Source organism: Gymnoscopelus microlampas (genome assembly GCF_963454915.1).
Source record: "Gymnoscopelus microlampas genome assembly, chromosome: 16".
In the NCBI taxonomy this organism is placed as follows: domain Eukaryota; kingdom Metazoa; phylum Chordata; class Actinopteri; order Myctophiformes; family Myctophidae; genus Gymnoscopelus; species Gymnoscopelus microlampas.
This window is the reverse complement of record NC_139953.1, coordinates 27,617,665-27,642,126: the sequence shown is the minus strand read 5'-3', so window position 1 is coordinate 27,642,126 and position 24,462 is coordinate 27,617,665. Positions and strand designations below refer to the sequence as shown.

Genomic DNA, 24,462 nt, shown 5'->3' with positions numbered 1-24,462 from the left:
GAACTTAATATCCTTTCTTTCATCCCAACTATTAACAACTATGTGTGTCAGAACTAAGCATGCTGGGAAAACTCCTCAAGCACTTGTCTCATCCCAGGACACTACACAGCCCCCACCGGAGGGTTCAGCTGTCCCCAGAAAAACAGTGTTGTGATTTCGGTTGACCAACCATGTGGTCCCTTGAGAGTCTCCCTCCCTATAACTAAGGGTGGTGAGTGATGTTTCAGTTGAGTCGTGTGCACACAGAACAAGACGACACCAGGCAGTATCACATGGCAAGTTCTGAAGTTTATTACACACATAGAGAATATATATACAGTGTTGGACACGTTACGTGACCAGAAGATATGGGACAAGAACAGAATAGGAAATAGGAATAGAACATGCATCTCCCATCATTGATCACAGACGTCAGTCTATCTGATTAAGTAGTTGATTGTCATGGCGTCAAGTGTATCAGTAGTGCTTACACAGAGGAGAGTGATTCAACACATGTATGTACTGGGTCAATCAGATAAAGGTCATAATTCATAAACACTCCATCACAAAGTCCTGGAATCCCACTTCAACCTGATTAGGAGGTCCGGGTGCTAGTGCCTGGGTCTTACGATGTTGGTATACTCTCAGTGTCTAACAATGTTTCTTCCATGATGGCGAGGAGCTGATAGGGTGCCAGGCAGTAGGTAACAAAGGACGACTATCCTATTATATGGTCCCCTACCAGCTGCAGTCAGTAGAGTAGCACCTTGCATGGCCCAGTCCATTTGCCACTGAATTTAGGAGAGACCCCATTCTTCCTCACTGGGTAGGGGTGTACACCCACACCCGAACCCCCAGGGAAAAGTATTTCCCATTGCCATAAGGACGCAATTGTTGTGTTCAGTGATAGGAAAAGGGCCCAGGATGTTGACACCCACGCATTTCATGGTGGCCCCTACCTAGTACTGCTGCAGGGGAGCATGTGAGCGTCGGTTGGTCCCTTTTGTTATCTGCACATTTTATGTAGAAAGCAGTTTGGCCGGTAGAAATGGGCCTAGAGTCACCACATAGTCAGAGTCTGTGACTCCAAAGTGGCCTCGACCCACCGAACCATGGGCCAGTTGGGGCACCTAGGCACAGAGGAGGAGGGGCACCAGAAGCCGTCGAACATTGTTTACCTCCCCAGGTGCCTGCCATCTCCGATATAACAGGGCAGGCTGTCAATTAGGGTGAGATTGGCCCACTTGGAGTAGCAGGCCTTACTCTCCCTGTCCAGCGGTGAAACTGCAAATGCCTCAGGGCACTGACCTGCTGTCATCCAGTCCCGTACCTGGCTAAGGACAACGTTGCCGTCCTGCTCTTCCCGCAACCTCTGGGGGTCGATGGTGGTTAACACGTGCCTTGCTGCTTTCAGCCGAGTTATCGGCCAGAAGAGCCGCAACCATTGACTCAGGTCAGGGATCCATGGTCATTTCGGAGAAGGAACCGAAACCGATCGGTGTCCACAATGAATGTCTTGCTGGGGTCAGGGTACACCAGGATCTGAGCCACAGCTGTTCAAAGGCGCACTTCATTCCACTGGAATGTCTGATTCCAGTGGGATGCATGTGAGCGTCGGCTGGTCCCTTTTGTGCTGTGCTGTTTGTGTACAAACAGTTCAACATCCTGTCGGCAGTTTGGCAAGTAGAAATGGGCCCCGAGTCACCACAGACTCAGAGTCTGTGACCCCAAATTGACCTGATCCCACTGAACCATGGGCCAGTTTGAGCACCTATGCACAGAGGCGGAGGGGCACCAGAAGCCGTTCTCAATCTCTTCGATTTTGCATTTTGCAAGTCGCTTTAGATAAGATCATCTCCCAAATGCCTAAATTGAAAATGATGTGTTGTCTTTCTCTTTAGGCCAAATGTGAAAGATTGTCCCAAGTATTCCCTAAATGTTCCCTCAAGCATCTGTGGATCAGCAAACAGAGGATTGCTTCTTCAACGACTCAAGGAAAAATGAACAAGTGATCAGTTGGATGCAGGTGACTAATCTCAACCATAACCCAGTTATTTAAGGAGACTTTTGTTGAACTATTAAGGATTGCACAATTAGACCGCCTTCTCAAGTATTTTAAGTGTAAAAATGTATGGTCCATAAGGTAATGGTGTGGCAAATGATTTAAAAAAACTGTACAGTATGTGCTAACATTCAAATGTAAAGAACATTGATAACAAAGTAAGAGCTGGTTAGCTTACCAGTGATTGAACTCACTGAATAATAAGTTACCATCTTTGGTGAGATATAACCGTACTTGGTGCCTACAGTACTTACTGTAGTATCATTGGCTAAAATTACTGTATGACGCTGTTACAGGTGCTTTTACTTACAGAACTAACTTGTTTGCTCTACTTAGTGTAGTCTGTAGGCTGTTGATTAATCAGACAGATTTGCGAAGTAGGTTTAAAAAAAAATGTAGATAGACATCCAAAGATGTACCATTTGGAAACTGGAAACTTACATAGTATGTTTTTATATCACTTCATATCCTAAATGTTGTATAAAGATGATTTAATTGGCAGACATAAGTGAAAGAGTTGGTTTCACTTTATTGTGTAATTTATCTAGAGAACAAGAATAAGTTAAATATATTACTATTTTTCTTTTCATTTACCAATGATAGCGCAGCTGGGCTTCGTTATTATTCAATATTTTATTTCCATCTTCTTTCAATGTCCTTATTCATTAAGATAATCTGCTGCCTCTCAACTGGTGGCACTGACAGTGAATTGTTTGGAGAACTATGGGGTGTGGGGGCAGCAGGACAGATGCCCTAGAACCTCGCTATCTGGAGAGCTGGACCAAAGAAACAGAGTCAACATGGCTGACCAGCACGGACACTGACATTCCCCTGTCCTCCATCCAGAGCATCCCTTCTGAGAACTCCTCTGAGACTGGCTTCTGTTCTGAGAAAACACTCAACCATGGTAAAAAAAAAAAAGAAAGAATAATTGATAGTTGAATGGTTGGATGAATGACAAATTGATTGATGTCCAACATGGAACAAAAATGCTTAACATGTAATCCACAAATGGCTGAATTAATACTTAGAATGATTCCCTTGAGAGAATACTATATCCACTTTGATGTGAGAGTTGGTTTTATTTTTTTATTCCCATATTTGCCCTCTATTTTGACGGCGGCGGCACTCAGTGACGGCACTTTGTCCACTGCTACTTATTGTCAGGCTCTTCATTATATACTTTGATACAGTTATTACTGATATTGTATTAACTGAAAGTAAAAATTTCATCCATTTGGGAATTGCATTAATACCATTAATACCAGTGTTTGCTTCACTAGAGGAGATCAGTTAAAGGTTAATAGCCCCAGTGTGTTTTCTGTTAGAAAAAAAATGTTTTTATTTAACATTCAGTAATTGGAACAGGGAGAGTTGTTTTTATCAATTCAATTTAAATGTAATCATTCATGTTTATTAAGTTCAAAGCAGGCTTACATCAAATAAATGGGCATTGGGGGTTTTCCACATTTCCCTTGCTTTCTGGTCGACACTTGACTTGAATAATAATAATAATTAGTGTGGTTGCCCAACAGGGCAACCAGACTATAGTACTCTATACACTTTACATCTTTATAGATAAACTTTTTTCAAACCGCTACTCCTCCCACCCTAATGTTGTGCCATATATCAAAATGACCGTCTTGAACGGGAATCGTGTGCTTGTATTTTGCTAAGAGATTGGTTGAATACTTTAATTGATATTAATTTATTAGTGCCATTAAATGTCCCCATCCACTTTAATGGAAAAGTGAAAAAAATCAAATTCAAGTATTTTTTTCTCAGAAACCTTAACAGCTACAGTTATCAGATTTGGAGGGATAATTCATAATTAAGTCCCAAATTATTTAACAAAATATCACACCATTCGGCCTCATGGTGGCGCTATAACAGCCCCCTTTACGTTTTGGCCCGTAACTCTTGAACCGTAGGTCCTAAAATCAAAATTTCTTTTCACCTGGATTCCTTGGGTCACGACGCATCTCCCCATATAGGCCACGCCCATTTGCGTCAGGATAGATTTTTTGATATTGATTTATTAGTGCATTAAATTTCCCCATCCACTTTAATGGGAATTGCAAAAACTCCCATTCAAGTATTTTTTTCTCTGAAACCGTAAGGGCTACAGTTACAAAACTTGGAGGGGAGGTTAATAGTTTTTTGAAAAATTATTAAGAAAATAATCACACCAGTCGGCCAAATGGTGGCGCTATAACAGCCCCCTTTACCTTTTGGCCTATAACTCTTGAACCGTAGGTCGTAAAATCAAAATTTATTTTTCCCTGGATTCCTTGGCTCACGACGCATCTTCCCATATAGGCCACGCCCATTTGTGTCAGGATAGATTTTCCGCCATTTTGAATTTTCTTCAAAACACACTTTTTGCTCCTTTTCCTTAATTTTTTTTCCAAATCTCACACAAATCGGTACACGTGATCTATGGACCCATGCGATAAACCTATCCAAGCGGAATTTTGATAGTCCGTACCGTTCGTCCGTAAATGGCTTCCAAAGTTAGCGGGAGGGGCCGTTTGACAAAAAATGGCAAAAATCACGAACGAAACGTCCGGTCAATCCTACATTTGAATCACATGTCAAGGGTGGTATACTACACCAATCCCCAAAAGGATTTCCACTTTGATCCATAGGGGGCGCCACGAATGCTCCAAATGTAACCGTTTGATGCAATAACATGATTTTTGGGGGATCAATCCTCCCAAAATGAAACGCAGGCGATCTCAGGAGTGACGTGAAAATGTAATTGGCGCAGTCTCCGACGGTATTCCTCCCGGCGTATTACTCGAGTCCCGACCGGCGTCGGCGCAACCACACTTTGCAATTTCCCAGAATTGCGACGCGTCTAGTTATTATTGTATTTAACATACATTTAATTAAGAGTTTATAAAGAATTGTTCACATTTTACAAACTTTCTTGCTTCACGCAGACTTTCTTTTATGCAAATTAAAATGACCCTCCATTTAACCATATTAACTGCTGGTCTGCCTTCCAGACAGCCATTAGGCTATGACTTCATAGCATACTGCAGCTCTGTGCAAAGCCTGTAGTCGTGGAGACACTAGTGACCACACACTTTTAGCTGAGGGGCATAATCAGAACAGATGGTACAGTGTTTAATCATCACCACAGTTTGTTCTTGGACACTGCAGGTGCAATTTCTCCTTTCAAGTAAAACTCTTGTGGGCAAACATTGGTTTGCCAGGCTTGATCTTTATGGCTACTGTTCTGGGGGCTACCCATTAGTCTGACAGCCCATTATTCCAATATCTCAATAGTCCGAAAAAGGTTAGTGTGAGGTTAGGCTTGGGTTATAGGCTTAGTTATAATGTGCAGCGTCTGACCAATGGTATAGGAACAATGGGCTGTTGGACTAATGGCATGGTACTACAGGTCAAGGTGGGGTTGTGGACATTTGGCAGAAGTGTTCAGATTTTTCCTCCATCAGTCGACCCACAACTGTTAATCTTGACTGGGGAAAGGCTTTTTTACGGCTCTTAAATTAGATTTTTCTGAGTGCTACCATGAAACTCTGGAATTGGAAAAGTGTCTGCCTGGTATGTTATAGACGCCTAGACTTGTCTCCAATCTTTGGCAATTTAGATTTGCAATTTGTGTCCTAAGTGTACACCCAGCGCCTTAATTGTCTCTTTGAGACCCTACTGGTTCTCTCCAAAATAGTCAAGAGTATTTCACATTTTGTCTTTGTTGACTTTGGTTAGTGAGGCTGCAGTAAATGTGTTACACATGGACGGTGTGTGCTGTATAGATCTCTCTGTAAGAGGGAGGGTCAGTGTATACAGACTCAGTTCAGCCTTTTTGCCTGCACCTCCTGGAATAGGAATCTTCTTTAATATTGCTGCCGTCGCAGGGCTGCTAAGTTGCTTATCTCTGTCAGTCACAATGGGACTTACTGTACTTGGGAATGAGGAAGGGGAATATGGTACATTGGGAAGTATCCCTATGCACTCTTGAAAAGGCAGTTTTTCATTTGAAGTTTAGTTGAAATCATTTATTGGGAATAACCCCTTAAGATGAACCAACCATCTCGTTTTCAAAGGGGGTCCACAATTACAGAATACATATTAATACATACATTTGGAAAACAAAACAAAAACAAAATACAAACAAAAGATAAGAAATAAACCGGACAATTCAAACAACATCAACCAAGGGAGAAAAACTAAACAAAACAACAATACACAGAACACGTATATTATGAATCATTGCATCATAGATCTGTTATAATGATAATTAGTGAAAACATGAACAGGTAATCTCAAGGTGAGAGGACAGCGGAGTTTTAAACAATTGAAGAGATGTTATTGACCGAATATGAATTATAAACAGGTAGATTGTTCCAGTCAGAAGGAGCTTTAAACCTAAAAGATTTTTGGAAACTGATTTAGATACTCTTGGAACATCAAAGAAAACCTTTGCACAATATCTTAGTTGATGTTTAGAAGTGAAATGATCCATATACTGTTTGAGAGACTGTGGATAATTAAACTGTAACCAGTGCTGCTGTCGTCTTACTGTGGGAGATGGCAAGTTAAGATTTTCATACATGGTGCAATGATGAGTCATATATGGACAACCAAGAACAAATCATAAATCTGCATATTGTTTTAAGTGGAAGAAGGTTAATTTTAGATGCAGTCTGGTAGACTACATCAGCATAATTCATAGTAGTCAATAGTTCAATAGGTAGTATGAGTTGAAGAACCAGTTTCGTTTTGACTAAATGTAAAACATTTTCTGTCACGGTAGAGAACACCAGTACTAACGTTTTTATCCTAACAATGTTATCAATGTGACTTTTGAATGAGAGTTCTGAATCAAGCCGTAGGCCAAGATACTTGATGTGGTCAACTCTATGCAGTTGTGTACCATCAAGATAAGTGATATTAAATGATTGATTTTTGGTCCCAAAAAGCATAGTCAGTCATGGTTTGATACCTTGTGCTGTAACCAATTCAGCAAATGGAGTTCCACTGTATTTAGTGAATGGATCATGGCATTATCACCATCAAAGGATTGATTTGCTGTGGGTTTGTGGGTCACATGCATAAAGATGACCAACTATTGTCGGACTGAATAGTTCTCCTAGTTCATACTTAGTGCAAACTGAAGTTAGAGAATACTTACTGTTGAATCCACTCATTAAAATGTGCCTTTGCACATTAAACCAGGTTAACCTGTTGCCTTATTGTGTCTGAGGACACCCACGGTTGTACACAGTGTTAATTGAACTGAGTGTACAATTATTCAAATGGATCCATAAGGGTCTGAGAGTTAAAACTTGACCCAAATGGACCCTACAGTCCATTTGTGTCTGCTCTCACAGTAAAATTAACATTGAGGCTTTTTAACTGTGTACTAAAGAAAAGAGACTATTCCTTCCCTTTTCCTGCCCAGAGCTCCATCGATTATGAGAAAGTGTGTTAATTATAAGCTTTCTTTTTTCTTTAGGCTATTGTTGCTTGGAGTATAGTACTCACAGTAAAGTACTTAAAAACATATTTATAAAGGTAATATAAAGGTAAAAAAGGTATTTTGTGTTGTTTTGATTTGTTCCAGTTCCAGATTTGTTTGAAGATGGCCTACCTCCTCCGGCTCAGGCTTACCTTAAAGTCTGTTCAGCTCTGTCTGAAGCCAGTCTGAATGAGGGGAAGGCCAGCAGCCCGGCTGCAATGCTGCCCCCTTCACAACAGGCAGTGATGCCACCTTCATTGGGTACCACAGTTCAGCGCAGGAGTGTTTTACGCACAGAAGAGATTGTAAGTCATTCTTTTGTGATTTTTGATTGCCTTTTCTTGAGTTAAGCAAAACACAATTCTAGTATTTGAGCAAAGGGGGAAGCCCTGGATTAAATAATAGAGTTGTTCTTTATTCAAAGCCGTGTTAGAATCTCTTGTGACTGACCTTTGGTTTCCCATTTACAGTGAAAAGCTAATGAATAAGGTTGAGTTGTTGTAATTGCACTGGGGCCAGTGCAGCCTTGTCTTTACCATTTCAGGATTTATGTTTCTTTTTTTCTGAATGAGGGGAAGGCCAGCAGCCCAGCTGCAATGCTGCCCCCTTCACATGAATTTCTAATAATTCATTCATCTCCCCGTGCAGACAAAGTGGCAGGACAATCGGATGTCCACCAAACAGGTGACCATCACTGTGACACAGAGCATCCGTCAGGTGGACAAGAACGGAAAGATCAAAGAGAAGTCTCTCACCACCTACGAGGTTATGAAACCTCTTGACACACAAAAGCCTTAAAGGGTAGCGATTGTACAGGGGAAAGCAATGAAGGTGATGAAGGGATTAAGTAATGGTGATTCTTACATTCAAAGTATGCCTCAAATATGTTGTGAAAGTACAAGAGGAATGTCTGAATTGGAATGAAATTGTGCTTGACAGACTGGCAGTCTTAGAAACCTAGCAAGGACTCTCCAGAAGTCCTTGTTATACTAGTCAGGAGTGTGTTTTATACATAATGCAGTATTTTTGTCTGCTTGCTGCTGTCACAGCAGTTATTTTAAATTGAAAGATGATTTAATTGTGATGTTTATATAGTATGTGAACACAGTTTGACAAACAAAATAATTTTCTTAGCAAAGAGGAAAGAAAATGTAAAATTATTTAATTTCATTCCTGAAACCAGGCAGCTTCTTTCAAAGTCCCAGAAAGACAATCATCGCTAATTCAAATGTATTAACTGGTCTTGAATCCCAAACATTTTAGTGAGCCTTTGGAGAGATTTTCAACACAGTAAAATCCTGTTCATTTAAAGTTGCAATCTTACAGTTTCATGTCCTATGGGAGTACTATAAAAGTTATTTTGGTAATGAATTTTTCTATTTAAAAAAAGCTGCTGCCAATGTCTCAGATTGAAAAGACATCTTGATTGCATTATTTACTTTGTGCAAAGCCTACAGTCGAGCTTGTGTTATTAATTAGAAATGGTCTGCATTCATCATGTGTGCATTATATTAACTTTTGTCAGAACTACCAGTAAAGTGTTTGAATTTATGGTGTCTTTACAGTAGCCTACATGTCACACAATTTTTACTGACAATAAACATGACAGAAAAGCTCTCCAGTCTCATGTTTTTAAGCCACTTCACAGAAGCTGCATAATTAGTTAATATAGTTAATAAATGTAATGTGATGTTTCCATGCAGAGTGGAGAATACATTTGGTGCAATAGTCAGCTTAAAAAGTTATCACTATTGTTAATATTTCAGTAGAGTAAATACCTCTGTCAATGCTATGTACCTGTATGTAATTGTCAAGATTATGCCATTTCTACCTGAGATATGACTGAATATATCGTTTTAACTTTTGACTCATTCCCACCAAGTTGCATGAAAATCTGGTCATCCACTCTTTGAGTTATTTTGCCAACAGTGAAACGAAAGGAATGAAGGTAAAACACAACCGCCAACCAACTCCATTTTGGCAGCATCATCTTTACTCATAGTATGTGACACTGACTCTGGAAGATATGGCACAAAAATGCCAAATTTATGCTCCGTCTTTTGACACGTCGCACAGTGAAAATAGTCGAGCTTCAAGCCCACTACGCATTGCGGGCTTGTACATGGGCTATTTTCGGCGCATTCAAATATAAATCAGGCTTTACAGCTGGACAAATTCTTTGCACTGTGGAGTCAGCTTTCTGTTGGAAGTATGTGAATCCGTCTTTGTTGGTCGTATTTCATCTCTCCATTTCTGAACGATGGCTCTTCCTTCTCCATCCACTTCTTCATACAGAAGTCTGGGAAGAAGAAGTTGATCTCTCTGTGTGCTGACTCAATGGAATCTGGGGAGAATAATGGACCATTAATGGAAATATTGGTAACACTTTTTTATGATAAACATACTTTTAATGCATTATAACACTATAATTAGGAGCACCCATGACATTCATAATACTTTATAATAATGATCATGACCCATTGTATAAGCATTGTATAACTACATGAGGTTTTTGCAAGGATCATAGTGTGTTATAATTTTTATAGTTGTAATACATTATAATCAGTTTATAATGCATTATAATCACAGTTATAATGCATTATAAAATTATGTATTACAACTATGATAATTATAACATTCTATGATCTTAAAGCAGCACTATGTAACTTTTTGAATGAATACAAATGTAATTTTGGACAATCTGTATGATAGAGTATGTATGTTAATACAATATAACTTATACAATTGGGGTGGTTGTATTTTGTCTCCCTGCTCTTCTATCGAGACATTTACATCGTGTCTCGATATCTCGTATCGATCTTGTGTCTCACCCCCTAGACATGATGGTCAAGATTACATTTTCCCCTGAGCAAGCAGGCAGGCTCTATTTAGTCCATGGTAAACATTTCAACACTTGTGCAGGAAACCAGGTTCAAATCAAGCATAGAAGAGGAAAGTTACATAGTGCAGCTTTAAGACTTCTAAATAGGCCCATCACGTTATTATATACAGTAGATAGCCTATTTGTTTTAATACCATGAGGAGCAATGTATTTCATACAGTACCTGAGCCATGCGTACTGTTTCTTGTGTCTGTTAATCCAAACTGACCCCGAATACTGTCAGGGGAGGTATATTTAGCCTGGAACACTTTGGTAGGTCCCATTAGTTCTCTCCAATGGGTTATGGCATCCTCCCTGGCTAGAATGTATGCACGCATTGGACCACTGGGGAAAATAGAACACAGTAAAATCCTGACAAATGGACCATTTTACTAACTGAGGATTTTGCAGTTCACGACAGACAATGGAATAATTTGATTTAACAAGGGATTTGTACACAATCCATTGCATCAAGACTTTGTATGGCTTTGTATCAGATTACGCTAAACCATACAGACGGGGCTGACAGGATGGACTGGCTGACATGTAGATAATTCAGTTCACGTTGAGGCTAATGATAATAACCAGGGAAAGATTTCTGTGGCTTCACCACAGGAAAACAAAATGATAATGTGATTGCAGGCACCTTTAGCAATTCCAGCAGTGAGAGTCTCTGCATTTAAAAGCTATAAGGCTACATATTGGCTCTCAAGCAATAGCCCCAGGGCTCAAGTGCTAATCAAGGAAGTCTCTTGATCATTGAAATCCATGTAATTGATGTTTCAGAACCTGGCTAGAATTGATTTATTGTGGACTTTCTAAGCATGAAATAGGATCCCTGTCAATTGAGGTATACCTTTATGTGTCAGTTCAGTGCGCTATGTAATAAGGTCTGATTTAATTTTTCTTCGCTCAGCAAAACATAAAAATTACAATTTCTAAAGGGCATAAAAGCAACAGCACTTGCACAAACACACTTGACGAACACTGACTGTGGTTAGGAATGTATAGCCTATACCAGTTCTACTTGAAACAAAGCTTACCTTGACATGAATTCTACAAGTCTTTGAAAGAAGAATCGCCCTGAACAGCAAAACAAGGACAAAGCATTTTATATTTTGCATTAATAAAGTAGGCCTACGACAAAAGCAAACAAGAAGAATAATAAGTAGCAAGAGCAGAAGAGAGCGAGAGACCCAAATTACATCAATTTAGAATTGCCAGAGGCCCTGAATACCTGCAAGATAATTCATGTATTATTAAAGATGAATTCATTTCAACTTGCTGCTGCAATTCAATGACATGAAATTGCTGTCTGGCTCAGTGGAAAACATCATAACAAAAACAACTAACAACAGATGCTTTTTCAAAAAGAAAGAAAAAGGGTAAAAAGGCAGATAGATGTTCAATCAACAAAAGGAGGGGTTCAATCCGTCTTATTCTGACCAGTCCAGTTCAAGTGGCTTTGAACCTCACCAAGGATAAAACGGACACATTAACAATTAATTGGCTTACAATTAATTACATGATGGTCAGGTGCAGTACGCTGGTTTTGTTGTCTACACACAATTAAATGAATTGTGTATCCACAAAGGGTGCTGAGGATTCATTTTGTTTGTTTTGTGAGGTGGAGTCAGTACAGTGAAGTCGGGTTGCAGTTAAATATTGCCAATCTAAGCACCCGGAGAGTTCAAAGAACACCATCTTCCACACCTGCATGTTCAGCGTAAAACTTCTCAGATTCCTGTCTTCTCCACACAATGTCTTTAGATCTAACAATGACAAACTCATTGTCCAGGATTCTCTGGTGAAGAGCCTGAAAGAAAAAGAAGAAGAAAAAGGTTAACAATATACTGCTCTAGTTAATAAGTAAACTAATTCTATGCCTGCATGTTTGGTTACTATTCTGGGAGTACAGTATGTTTGGACCAACTGCACCCAGTGCAGGTTACCACAGTACAGTAAAATGGAAGGTGCTGTGAACGGAAAACATTCATACCTACAGTAGTAGCTCATTTTAAACACATTAACCTGCCATCCCTATTGTAGGCATGTCCCTATTTTGAGCATGTCAATTTTCACAAAATGTAAAAATGATTTCCAAAATAAATAAATACATTTTCAAAAATAGCTAAATTAACAGATACCGGTACGCTCATAACACATCACAATGCGACACGCTGTGAGCTTGTACATCAGCTATTTGTCGTACAACAAAGTATATAGGGCTTATAAGTGGTTAAACCACTATTTATTATTATGATAAAATTGATAAAGGCCTGCTTCATGAAGCTCCAACAAAACGTTAATCCCGTTGATACCTCAGTGTTGGTGAATTAATCAACGCAGCAAAGTATAAGCTTGTCTTATGTTGCACATTGGTACAGCCTCTTGTGTTTTCAGATGAGCAGATCTATGCCCACGGCTGTGGAAGATTAGTACTTGGATAATTGTTTCATGAAATTGTTTCAACAACTCTGAGGTAGTTGAATACTTAAACACTTATGGCCTATTTTATATTCGTCCGATGATGTTGCGTGTCTAAAAGAGGCTACAAGTTCACGTGTCGCAACGCGTTGTGAGCTTGTAGATTTTGACTTTTTTTTTTACAATTTCTGAAAGTTTTTCAAAATAATATAAAAATTTTGCCTAAAAAAAAAAAAAGGAGACTGATTTACCAGACAGACGCAAACATGATAAGAAGAACCACGGTACACTTGTGGCCAAAATAGAGAGGCCAGGTTGAACGTGAAAAAATAAACACTAGTTTATGACCCACATTTTCCATCCAGGTTCTCACTGCAATTCTCACACAATTTCCCTTGTGTAATTTGAATATTCTGTTTACCATTTCAATCCAATTGTAACCATTTATCATGTATTTATTGTTATTAACCAATAATTGCCCTATATCGGATGAATAATCTGAATGATTTAGGAACAAATTCTGTATCTATTTGTTTGTGTTCTAATCTGAGAAAAACTCATGTGCAGAGTAGACTGACTAGAGAGCAGCAGCTCACCTGTAACATCAGAGGATGTGCCACTGCATCTGGCTTAACGACCGCCAGGGTGAGCTGCAGTGCTTTAGCCAGGCGAGTGGTTGTTAGCAGCATTGCCTGGAATAGAAACAAATAAGATAACTTAAGGGGGGGGGGGGGGTAGGATTTACGCAAAGTAAAATACAAAATAAAAAAGTAGTGTCATATGTATTGTGATTTTAAAATATTTAGCTAGCCATGAATACACGACGGTCGTCTGTCGCGACCGTCATGGATGAACTTCAACCTGGTTTTATGACCCGTTCATCTACTTAAACCTTCTGATTTCAAATATAAAGTGCTTCCCGATGGCTACTGATGTTACAATTATGTACTGCCTCGCAGTAGTACCCGTATCGTCCGTATTGTTCAATAAAAAGCATTTTAATCCGATCGGTGGCCATTTTCTCATAGAGTTATAATGTATCAGAGTGCAATACACCTCCCAACCGATAGGGTCACGTACTTGGAAGCATGGCGAAAATACGGAGAAAATGGCCACCAATCGGATTAAAATGCTTTTTATTGAACAATACGGAATATAAGGGTACTTCTGCGGACCCGAACAGAATTGTAACATCCGTGGCCAATGGTTAAGCAATTTATATTTGAAATCTGAACGTTTATGTAAATTCTGTAAAGGGAGAAAGTGCAAACACCAGGTTGAAGTTCATCCATGATGACTGACTCATGATATGACAGTCATGTTTCAGGGTGACCGAGTAGCCAAATTGACAAATGACACAACATTCTGACACGAAATGAGCGTAATTGTTATTTAAATAAAATAAAACTATACACTATAATAGCAACGATAGTTCGATACGTTAACAGTCATGTTAGTAACGGGTTACACACCTTGTGTTTCAGTTTGACAGAATGAATCTCTGACGCTGCTCAGCCTGGCATCAATAGGACGCAGCGGCCGCAGCCATAGTACAAGAAATATCAACTTATAACACTACATCAGCCAAAACAGCGCTCAACTAACTACACGCATCCAGTAGATTTATAGATCAGCACATGCATTTAAGACAATAAAACGTAATTTAACGATATAACAGCACGGATATAATTTGTAATGCATTTTAACGGTCCAGTACCGGGTCCGGTAGTAAAGATGTCCTCCAGAAACTTAACCAGTACATAATAGTTCCACATTCATTGTGGCTGGTAATATTCACCAATAAACTGTCTCTATAATTTATCATAATATATGATCGTAATTGTCATAATTGTTGTCAATTTAACAGGCTATAGTAGTGTATATCTGTCTGTCATTTAATGTCACTATGAATTGAGTACAAAATGACCCCAATTGAAACGGTGTTCACTCTCCATTTCGACATCTCACCACTCCGACTAGTGGCTTCCGCGTGCGGTTACGTCGGAAAGGCGACATGTCGGAAAGGAGAAATGCACCCAATTGAAACAACCAGTGGCTTTCTTGTTTTTAAAAAAAAATCCTATTTAGTTGACCTTGTATTTGAACTGTACTTTAATGTGCTTTTTTTCTGCAAACTTCTAAATAAATATTAAATCAATCAATCAATCAATCAATCTATCTATACAAAAAAAAGTCATTCGTTTTATACTTGGACACTGATTGATTTTGTAAGAACATTTTAATATTTTGTATTTTTAACTAAAATCTTAACATCATTTTAACTAAATCTACTAAATCAGGGGTCTTCAACGTTTTTCAGACCAAGGACCCCTTAGCTGAAAGAGAGATGAAGCAGGGACCCCCACTGTATAAAAATGTGGTGCAGATTTAACTTCTTCATTGATTTCGTAGACGGCTTCATAGACTTGTTGGACAGCACTATCATCAGTGTAACTTAATGTTTAGTTAAAGGGACTACACCATGCATTTTAACTTTTCCTTCTTTTTTTGTGTGTTTTTGGTCTCCCCTACCTCTCTTCTATCCCAAAAAATACCCCAGTTTGAGCACTCAGGCTTTCACAGCATATCTGGGGTTTTATGTAAATTGGTCTCAAAACAGGCCAAACTGATTTGGCCCCGAAAGTGACGTCACTTTCGGGGCTATCCCTCCCGTTTTTCAGTTCCAACACAACAACATTTATGCACTTAAACCCTCAATACTCACATAAACTTGACCCTTTTTTCCCTCTTCACCAAATCTCTTTGCCAACGATGGCAGATCTACAAGCTCACAGAGCTTGTAGATCTGCTATTCTCGGCAAATGTTCCCCCAGAATAGGGATGTTATAGCGCTCAAGTGGTAAATGTAAAAAAAGAAAAAAAAAGTTCCTATCACACAAATATTTTGCGGCCCCCCTGTAATAACTCTGAGGACCCCCTAAGGGTCCCTGACCGCCTGTTGAAGACCCCTGTGGGTTACTAAATTCCAGTTCGAATACAAGAACGCGCACCGAAACACGCTCGCCCCGGGTCAAATCTGGCGATCTCCTAACGGTTGGACCCACGTATTTCTGGCCACCATCGTAACTCGAACGGCGCTGAGTTGGCTGAAGCAGACTTTGCAATGTTTGGCACGGTGACTCGCTCGCCAAGTCCGCTTCAGACTGTGCACCTCTGCTGCAGTTTTTTGCTTTACTTAATATTAGGGTCTGTAGTCTGTTCTCACCAAGCGGGCAGAGTGGTCCGCCTCGGCCTCGCTGGAGTCAAGCGTTCCGCGCCAAATGGGGTGAGTGGTCCCCCGCTAGTGGCGAGCATTCTGCGCAAAGCGGGGCGAGTGTTCCGCCGCTGGGGGCGAGCGGTCCGCGAAGAAAATTGGGCTGAGTGTGTTTTGGGGCCAGCATTCCGGTTACCACTGCAGTTCACCTCCTGGCCCCGGTCTATGTGTCAAAGTGTCCCTGAGCAAGACACTTAACCCCTAACTCATCATAACTATCTGAGCAGCCATCAGCGGGATGAAGCTGAAACTTGAATTTCCCTTCAGGATTAATAAGGTCTACAATTAAAATAACAGCAAACATATTATGCATATGCATACTAGTGTATACCCCACAAATTGCATAATGAAGTTAGTCAGTCTTCAATATGCTTATAGTTTATAAGCTAATTAATAGAAAATAATTGACTTAAAATCATTTACATTATTCTAATCCTAGGGTCTGTGACCCCAAATATTTTATGGAAATATATGTTTTTTGGAAACACAGAAACAGTAATGACAACACAGTAGCTTGCGTTATATTCTCCATTTTATTCATTCCATTCTTTTCTTTAAATGCCTATAAGCATTTAAATACATTTTCGTGACCTATGCGAAACACTTTGAATTGATTTTGTTTAGTTTAGTTTCTTGCTTCATTCAGTGACACACAGAGGGGTAAACAATAGCATAATAACAGCTATGATGGGGGACTCCAACATGAAGAAAAAAAATCTGTCCGTGGAATCCCATCAATGTGAGAGAGATCAGACATGTTAGTTACAAACACCGGGCACATTCCACGATTCAAATATGCCACACCCTTGAAACAGTATTGAGAGGCCTGGTGATGGTGGTTGTGGTGGTGAGTGGGTGGAGGGGTGACATTCAGGGAAAGACAGAAAGAATAGTGGAGGGGGAGGTGGACGTCCCACATAGGTTTCTCCCACCTGCCAATGTCATGTGATCTGGGGTGATGGCACAGCTGTTACCTCCCATGAGGGGATGGAGAGAGGTGGGGAGGTGTGATGGGGGGTTCTGGAGAGTAGAGGAATGGGGAATGAATGATATGGTGGCTCAATTTAACCACTTAAACTTTGTTGACCACTGTCCCTCAGGGGTCTATAGTTGGTCCCCTCCTTTTTCTCTCTATATATACCCCAAACTCAAACTATTTTAACAAAATGCTCGCTTATTATGATGACATTCCCAGAATATGGTTAGTGGTTTAAGTACCAGAGGGTGTGTGTGTGTGTGCGTGCGTGCGTGCGTGCGTGCGTGCGTGCGTGCGTGCGTGCGTGCGTGCGTGCGTGCGTGCGTGCGTGCGTGCGTGCGCGCGTGTATGTGTGTGTGTGTGTGTGTGTGTGCGCGTGTGGGCGTGCGTGTGCGTGTCGTGTGCATGTGTGCGTGCGTGTGCGTGCCTGTGTGTGTGTGTGTGTGTGTGTGTGTGTGTGTGTGTGTGTGTCTCGTAATGTTTGTGAAAATAGTTTTCCACTGAAAAATAAAGTTGTTTTCCTCAACAGGGGCATTGCTTGTGTTATAATAAACATAAGTCTACCACATCTGTGATTATAGAACAAATAGCTACCAACACATTTGACCAAAGCACAAACCAAAAGTTGGCATCAAATCTAGGTGCAACATTTAGTTTTAGATATTTTTAATCATCATAAAATATGTTTTTGTGATGCATGGATGAATGCATAAATAATGTATTTGTCCATAATTTGAAATTTGGCATCTTCTACTATCACTGTGATTAAACGGACAAATGTCCTGACTAGACCGCACAAACATTCATCATTCCTCGGGAATGAACAGCTTTGATGGGATACCACACAGTATAACAGTGAGTGTTCATTTAACTCTGCGAGCGTACATTTGGGACGCACAATGCAGATGCCCATTGATTAATACTGACTCTTACTCTAAACATCCTCAGCTGGGCAGCTGATTCAGCTTGTCTCCCCATCCGCAGTCACCCATAAACCAGAGCTCTGTTTTATCCTTGTGGCGCTGCTACTGCTGACTAGCACTGCTGTTGGCTCTGCTGCAGTTGTCATTGCCTTTTGGTGGGAGCAGGGCAGCTGACGACCTCCCCGCCACTTGAGTGTCTGTGAGCCGTGTCACATTCATTTTTCCAACAGGAGCTGTGATCGAAGGATCATGTCAAAATGTGTGTAAAATAGCACCAGGCAGAAAACCTGCCTTTGATATGAGTGTTTCTGGTGGGGTCCTGGTGTACTGAATAAAGCCATAAATTGAACATGCTCCTATTATAACACTGTTGGGGAAATGTTTGTTCAAAGTGGATAGGGTTGGATCTGTGTGCCAAATACCAAATGCTTTACGCAAAGTGTAATGTGTTTGTTGGCCTTGTTTGTTGTTGGTCCTGTTAGACCATTGTATATGAGGCCACCTAATGTTTATTCATACGATACCACTGTAACAGATACTGCCTTGCCTTTCCTCACTGTTGAAAACTGCCCTCAGCAAAGTAATTGATAGCTACACTCTTGGTCCTGTCCCATTAAATCTGAAATCTGCTGTATTATGTAAATGCGAAAACTTCAAGTCATTGTATTGTACTTGTACATGCATTTGTTGAACAAAGTTGATTTCTGTTGTATTACTGGCCATTGTAAAACAAATGTTTTAAATTAATAAAGTACACTTAACATAATGCGACATAACATGGCTTCAAGATTTCCTAAAAGTATAATACAGCTTCCCATCTTGTAATTTTAAAGAACTAGACTTGTGCCCGTCGGGCACCGGCCTACTCGGGAATGATGCAAGTTGGGAATGATGCAAATAGGCAGGGAATGCAAGCCCCACCCTGTTATGCAATACCTATTATACCCGTCAGAGTACCTGCTGTAACCATCTGTCTCTGTTAGCCTTTTATGCCCATATATGGAGATATCTGAATCTGTCTGTCTGCCTGTGTCCCTTTTATGCCCATATATGAATATCTCTATATTTGTCTGTCCGTGTCCCTTTTGTGCGCAAATATGGAAATCCCTGATGTTCTCAGTCCTTGTACAGTGGTAAACGTCTGTGGAGATTGTGTGGAGAATGTCAGAAGAGTGCAAACTGACTCTGGAAAGTCGACTAAGTAATCAAATGGCAGGTGTGGGGAATTAGACAGGTGTGGAGGATTTGCCAAATCAAGCTTAGGCTGGGTTTGCCATGGCAGTCAATTGGCTAATTTGGGCCACGACCAGAGCTTTTTCTTGCGGTTCAGTTCTGGACAACCGCCTATCCGGCCAACTCGACCCCGGGCAATGCACTCCCTCGGGTTGTCTGTGACGTGTGTGGTTAATTTGAAGTTAGGCGATTGAACGGTTCTCGAGATGAGTGGATTACAGACGTACATATACATACATACATACACACGCACGCACGCACGCACGCACACATACATACACATACAGAGATTCGGTGCATTTATTGTAAGATAAACATGTGTTGGACTGAGACTGATTGATTGATTGATTGAATACTTTATTTAGAAAAGACATGGAAACAGTACATGGAAGTACAATTCACAATACAAGGTGTCAACCACATTGCATCTCACCGGTCTCCCGGTCACTCAGAGATGGCCTGACCTTTACAACGGGGTCAATGACACCATTTAAGAGGGGGTTGGGGGTGATTGTGACACCAAGAGCCCCTTTATGTCATAGTTCTTTGGCAAGGGTGGTGGGAACGCTCAGGTCAGGGGGTCATTTCCTATTATAACACCTTTTGGGGTTTTTGTAACAGATCATAGGGAAAGTGCTACATTCTAAAGAATTTCCAGAAATTCAACTCAACACAACATTTAAGTAGTGTACAGATAATAGACAAAAAATGGCTATGCTCACTCTTATTTTTATATAGTACAATTTTCTTCTTATAGCAATTATTTCCCATTCTCCTGATACAAGTACTTTAGTATATACTTTGTGAATTTTGTTTAATTATCCAGGTCCTTGAAAGCATCTTTGGAGGCCTTTGCCTGACATTTTAAAGTCCAAATCTTAACTCAAATAGATGTCACCCTAGGCTGCTATAAAGATTTCCATAGATTCCCATTTCCATAGTAAATTCAAAGCAGTTTCTTAGTCAATTGATTGATTGATTGATGTACTTTATTTAGTAAGACATGAGAACAACAGTACAAATTCGCAATACAAGGTCTACTAAACTGGAAGACTCATTAAGCACTGAGCTTGTTTAAGATGAGATCCCCATGCACACACATCATAATGACATATAAGAGACAGATATACACACTACTATACAGAATGTCATACAATCAGCTTACAGGTTACTGGTATGAAGAGTGAAAAATATGTACAAGAGAAGAAAAAGAAAAAGGGGGGGGGGGGGGTAGGGGGGTAGGTTAAGACTTGGACAGGGGCCATTTTCGAATTGCAGCCTTCGGAAGGTGTATCTTTAGGGCAGTTTTGAAAGTGAGTAGGGTGTTACACTCCTTTACTCCTTTTGGTAGGGCATTCCACATTTTTGATGAATAGCATGAGAACGAGTTCATTCCCTTTGTTGAGCCAAATCTGGGTTGAACATGATTCGTGGAGCTGCCTCTGGTGTTATGATCGTGGACTTCATTAACATTTTGGAAGTATTTTGACAAATACAGGGGGATCCCAATGTTGTGGTGTATCTTGAAGACGAGGCCCATAGCAAGTTGTTGTCCTCAACCCTAAGCCATCCAATCCTGGCAATGAGCAGGGGTTAAATGGGTTTTGTGATTGAGGCCAAGAAGTAGCCTCATTAGTTTGTTTTGGGATGTTTGGAGCCTTGTTTTTAAGGCCTTGGAGGTGTTGTGATACCATGAAGTGCATGCATAATCATAATAACCTTGTATGAGAGCCCCTGCAAGACTTCTTACTGACTAGACGTCCAATCCTATAATCAATTGCATTTGGAGACTACATCACATTTGAAATTACATTTGAATTGTTTGAAACATATAGTGAATAACACATTTATAACAAATAACCACAAAATCAGAGATACAGTTTATGTATAGTATTGCAATTCATTATTCTAACATAACGACATACATGTATCTATTACCGTTCCTTTGTACCCTCGGTGACCCACGGGAGTGGATCATCTATACCTCTCTCTCACCTGTTCTCTCTTTTAGGCTAAATGCTGGTGCCCTTTGACCTTTCTCCTCTACACGGGACTGGACTCCCTACAACAGCTGTGTCAACCTCAGCTCTGGCAACTGGCATGCCCACCGAAGGACAGCTAGTGCCATTAATGTCATACCATGTTATGAGTCAGCAACAGCCCACAAACTGTTCATGCACTGGCAAGCTCATCATTTTCACTTTTACTTTTTTTTGTATTGTTTTGTGTGATCCATCATTATAGTATGAATGATTTCATGCTATGTACTGTAGGTGTAATAGGTCCACTAAGTATTTTTTGTTATAACATAATATCCCTTTAGTGATCTGTATTTCTTTTGGACTCAACAAATCCTAGCAAATACAATTGAAACACTTAAAGGCATTTGTCACAACCTTTTGACAACCTTAAAAGCTTCTTTACAAATGCCATAATTCATCCATTGTAGGTCTAAGTCCAGCTCGCCAATCATCATCCTAATTGTTTTGCCTTAGAAACACTGTTGTCTGTGTCAACAAATCAAAGACCAATTTGAAACACACTTTAATTAGTGGGAGCATTGTGGTAAAATTATGAATGTAGTAATGTACACATTTTGAAACTGGGAAGGAAGTAAGGAGACAGCAAAATCCTGAGTATCAACTTAACACTGTCAAAACGTGTCAAAATGGACCAGTGTGGTGTCAGTTCATCACCTCCCAAGAGGATTTTCTTCCAAACAACAGGGGTTAGGCCGTTAGGTTGTTCCATCCTGTGTGTAATAAGGCAGTACTAGTACTGTAGGACGTGGAGTGGAAGACCTGGTCTGGAGTCAGCTGAAAGTATATTTATACCATGGAAATCCATGCTATATGCTGTTGGGGGAACTGGTCTGGGGCTAACCTAACTATGCTGTCCCGAGGGAAATTATATCCTCACGCCAAGAAAGTGTGTTGTGACCTCCCCAAAAGCAGTGGGTCATTGGCATGGGGGCAAAAGGGGTTTGACAGAGGAGGAACAAAGTCATTAGCAAACGGGGGCCCCAGTATGTGAACACGCGATAAAAATAACCTCACTGACCCAATTTGGAGCTAACACGCCACTCAAACAGCAATCTCCTTTCCTGTCGTCTTCCCATACTTTCGGCTTAATTGTTCTTTAGAATGACTCTGGATTGTTAGCGTTAAGTTTGCTGATGGGTTTTGTGGAATAAACTTGTGATCAAAATCTCAAGATCTGTTGGCTCTCAGAGGATGGAGAACAAGTGGATAAAAGATGTGAGGATCGACTATAGGATGAAATAGAAAGAGAAGAATATACGATAGGTGTCTTGACTCAAACAATGAATCCTTCTTTTTGATCAAACATCATTATGGGCAGTTTGTCAGCCTACCAGACATGCCGATTAAGTGACAGTGTTCAGCTGTCACGCTAAGAGGAACAGTAGGATTATCGTTTATGTCTCAGCCATTGTGTCCGGTGTGAATCTCTAAGAATTTAATCTGTGACAAAAGACATTTGATATTCCTAGTGCCCAGATATATCTGGCAAGGCCGTGCCACATAGCTGACATTAGTGGAAATGTTGCATTTGTGATACACCCCCCGGCTCTTAGCCACGGGAAATATTGAACAACTGTTTGAATTTACATCGACGTCCTGCAGAGGAGAAAAACGGGAGGCTACAAAGATGCGACGGGTGCTATTTGTGGATGGTGAGTGCCTCAAAAATAGCGAGAGCGTTGGGTTTCAATATAAGCCCCCCACTCTGAGCCGTAGCTTTCTGTGAATGAGGCCCTGGTTCCTAACACACTCAACCCCGGGGCTGATTTTAGAACACAGGTGTTGACCTTAGTGGAGCGGCTTGTGCTTGCAGCAGAGGAAAATGAATCCCTGAGCTCGGCCCGTTTGCCTGTAGGCCTACAGCTGGAGCTGCTGGTCCTCATGAGTAATCACAATGTTCAAATACAAGGTAGGCCTACCTACGTCAAAACAGTCATAGGGGACACAGAGCATGATAAATAAATAAGATACATCAAATTAAATGTACGTACAGTACTTACAGATGAAGATGGAAATCAAAGTCAAGTGCAAAAAGAAAGTACTTCCTGGCCACATAATTAAAATAATCACACTAAACTACACTTTTGAGGAAATCATATAGTAGATGAGACACTCTCTCATCATAGTAATAGTAGATTAATTTTAAATAACCAACAAGTATTATCCTCTATCAGTGGTTCTCCACATGGGGTCCGGGGACACCTCATGGGCCCATGAGGAGGTTCCAAGGGGACCCCAGCTAAATTATTGATAGTTTATCTTCACCATTATTACACGTGAAAGTAAATACAATGAAGGATGGCTATTTCGATCAGAGTTTCACTGTTATTTCTATACCTAGAGTTCAGCCATATTGAACCAAATCATGCCTAACAATAGAGCTGTTCGGACAAATGGGGGTTCATGGTCTAATCTAATGCATTTAAAACTGGAGGTCCTTGGACTTAAAAAGGTGTAGAATCACTGCTCTATGTTCACAAGCTGTTATTTACATTTACGCATTGATTTCCCTCTCCCTACAACACAAGCTCATACATCTATACATTTAGTACTGTGAGTATACTGAGAGTATATAGGATCATAATAATCACTTTTGCTTTAGTTTGATTGATTGATTGATTGAAAACTCTATTAGACAAAAATGTAAACAGCACAGACGTACATAACACTTGGGCTAAAAGGATAACAAAAAGTCCTGGGGACTTGTTTCCATCGTGGTCCTAGTGCTGATGAGTATGTGGCCAATGGAGAATGTATTTATTGTTTTTATATAATTGTTATATAAATAAATACATTTACCCACATAGCATCTCCAGGCTCCTCACGTCATATAGTCAATGCTTTAAATTTGCACTCTAAATGGGCCTAAAAACTAAAAGAATAGTAAAATTCTAAGGAACTTCACTGAAAAGAAATAATTTTCCCAACTGATGAAAAAAATATCAATTTGCCATGTTATGTATTCACTGTATGAATACTATGGCTACATGGAACTGACTTTGCTGAATGTATACTTATTCATGCAGTAGGCCTTATGAATTAAAACTGTAAGTATCAGTCAGCTCTCAAATAACAACAACCTGAACAACCCTGAACAACAACGTTCTCCATCTATATCTTCATCTACAAGATGTGTGAAAACCCACCAAGTACAGCAATCAAAATGAGATGAAA

The 24,462-nt window shown here is 40.2% G+C and overlaps 2 protein-coding genes across 2 annotated transcripts; one reads left to right on the top strand and one right to left on the bottom strand.

The window, feature by feature from the left end:
• Window positions 1-2,764: 2,764 nt before the first annotated feature.
• Window positions 2,765-8,330, top strand: baalcb (BAALC binder of MAP3K1 and KLF4 b; the record flags this gene model as incomplete). Its single annotated transcript, XM_084082147.1, has 3 exons — window positions 2,765-2,948; window positions 7,638-7,837; window positions 8,181-8,330. 3 exons carry the CDS (start codon window positions 2,765-2,767, stop codon window positions 8,328-8,330), a joined length of 534 nt encoding a protein of 177 aa, XP_083938273.1.
• A 347-nt stretch (window positions 8,331-8,677) lies between these two features.
• nme6 (NME/NM23 nucleoside diphosphate kinase 6) lies at window positions 8,678-14,553 on the bottom strand. Its single transcript, XM_084082996.1, has 6 exons — window positions 14,313-14,553; window positions 13,437-13,532; window positions 12,127-12,229; window positions 11,457-11,496; window positions 10,598-10,758; window positions 8,678-9,876 (listed from the first exon to the last, which is right to left on the bottom strand). The coding sequence occupies exons 2-6, from the start codon at window positions 13,527-13,529 to the stop codon at window positions 9,725-9,727; spliced, it is 549 nt and encodes a 182-aa protein (XP_083939122.1). The 5' UTR covers window positions 13,530-13,532; window positions 14,313-14,553; the 3' UTR covers window positions 8,678-9,724.
• Between the last annotated feature and the right edge of the window lie 9,909 nt (window positions 14,554-24,462).

What these genes read in the sequence shown, in the direction of transcription:
- nme6 (XM_084082996.1), bottom strand. Translation starts at nt 13,529, where the DNA reads ATGCTGCTAACAACCACTCGCCTGGCTAAAGCACTGCAGCTCACCCTG. An exon ending in GTTTTACGCTGAACATGCAG is followed by an intron (nt 11,497 to 12,126) that starts GTGTGGAAGATG and finishes TTTGCTGTTCAG; the next exon opens with GGCGATTCTTCTTTCAAAGA. An exon ending in AAACAGTACGCATGGCTCAG is followed by an intron (nt 9,877 to 10,597) that starts GTACTGTATGAA and finishes TATTCTCCCCAG; the next exon opens with ATTCCATTGAGTCAGCACAC.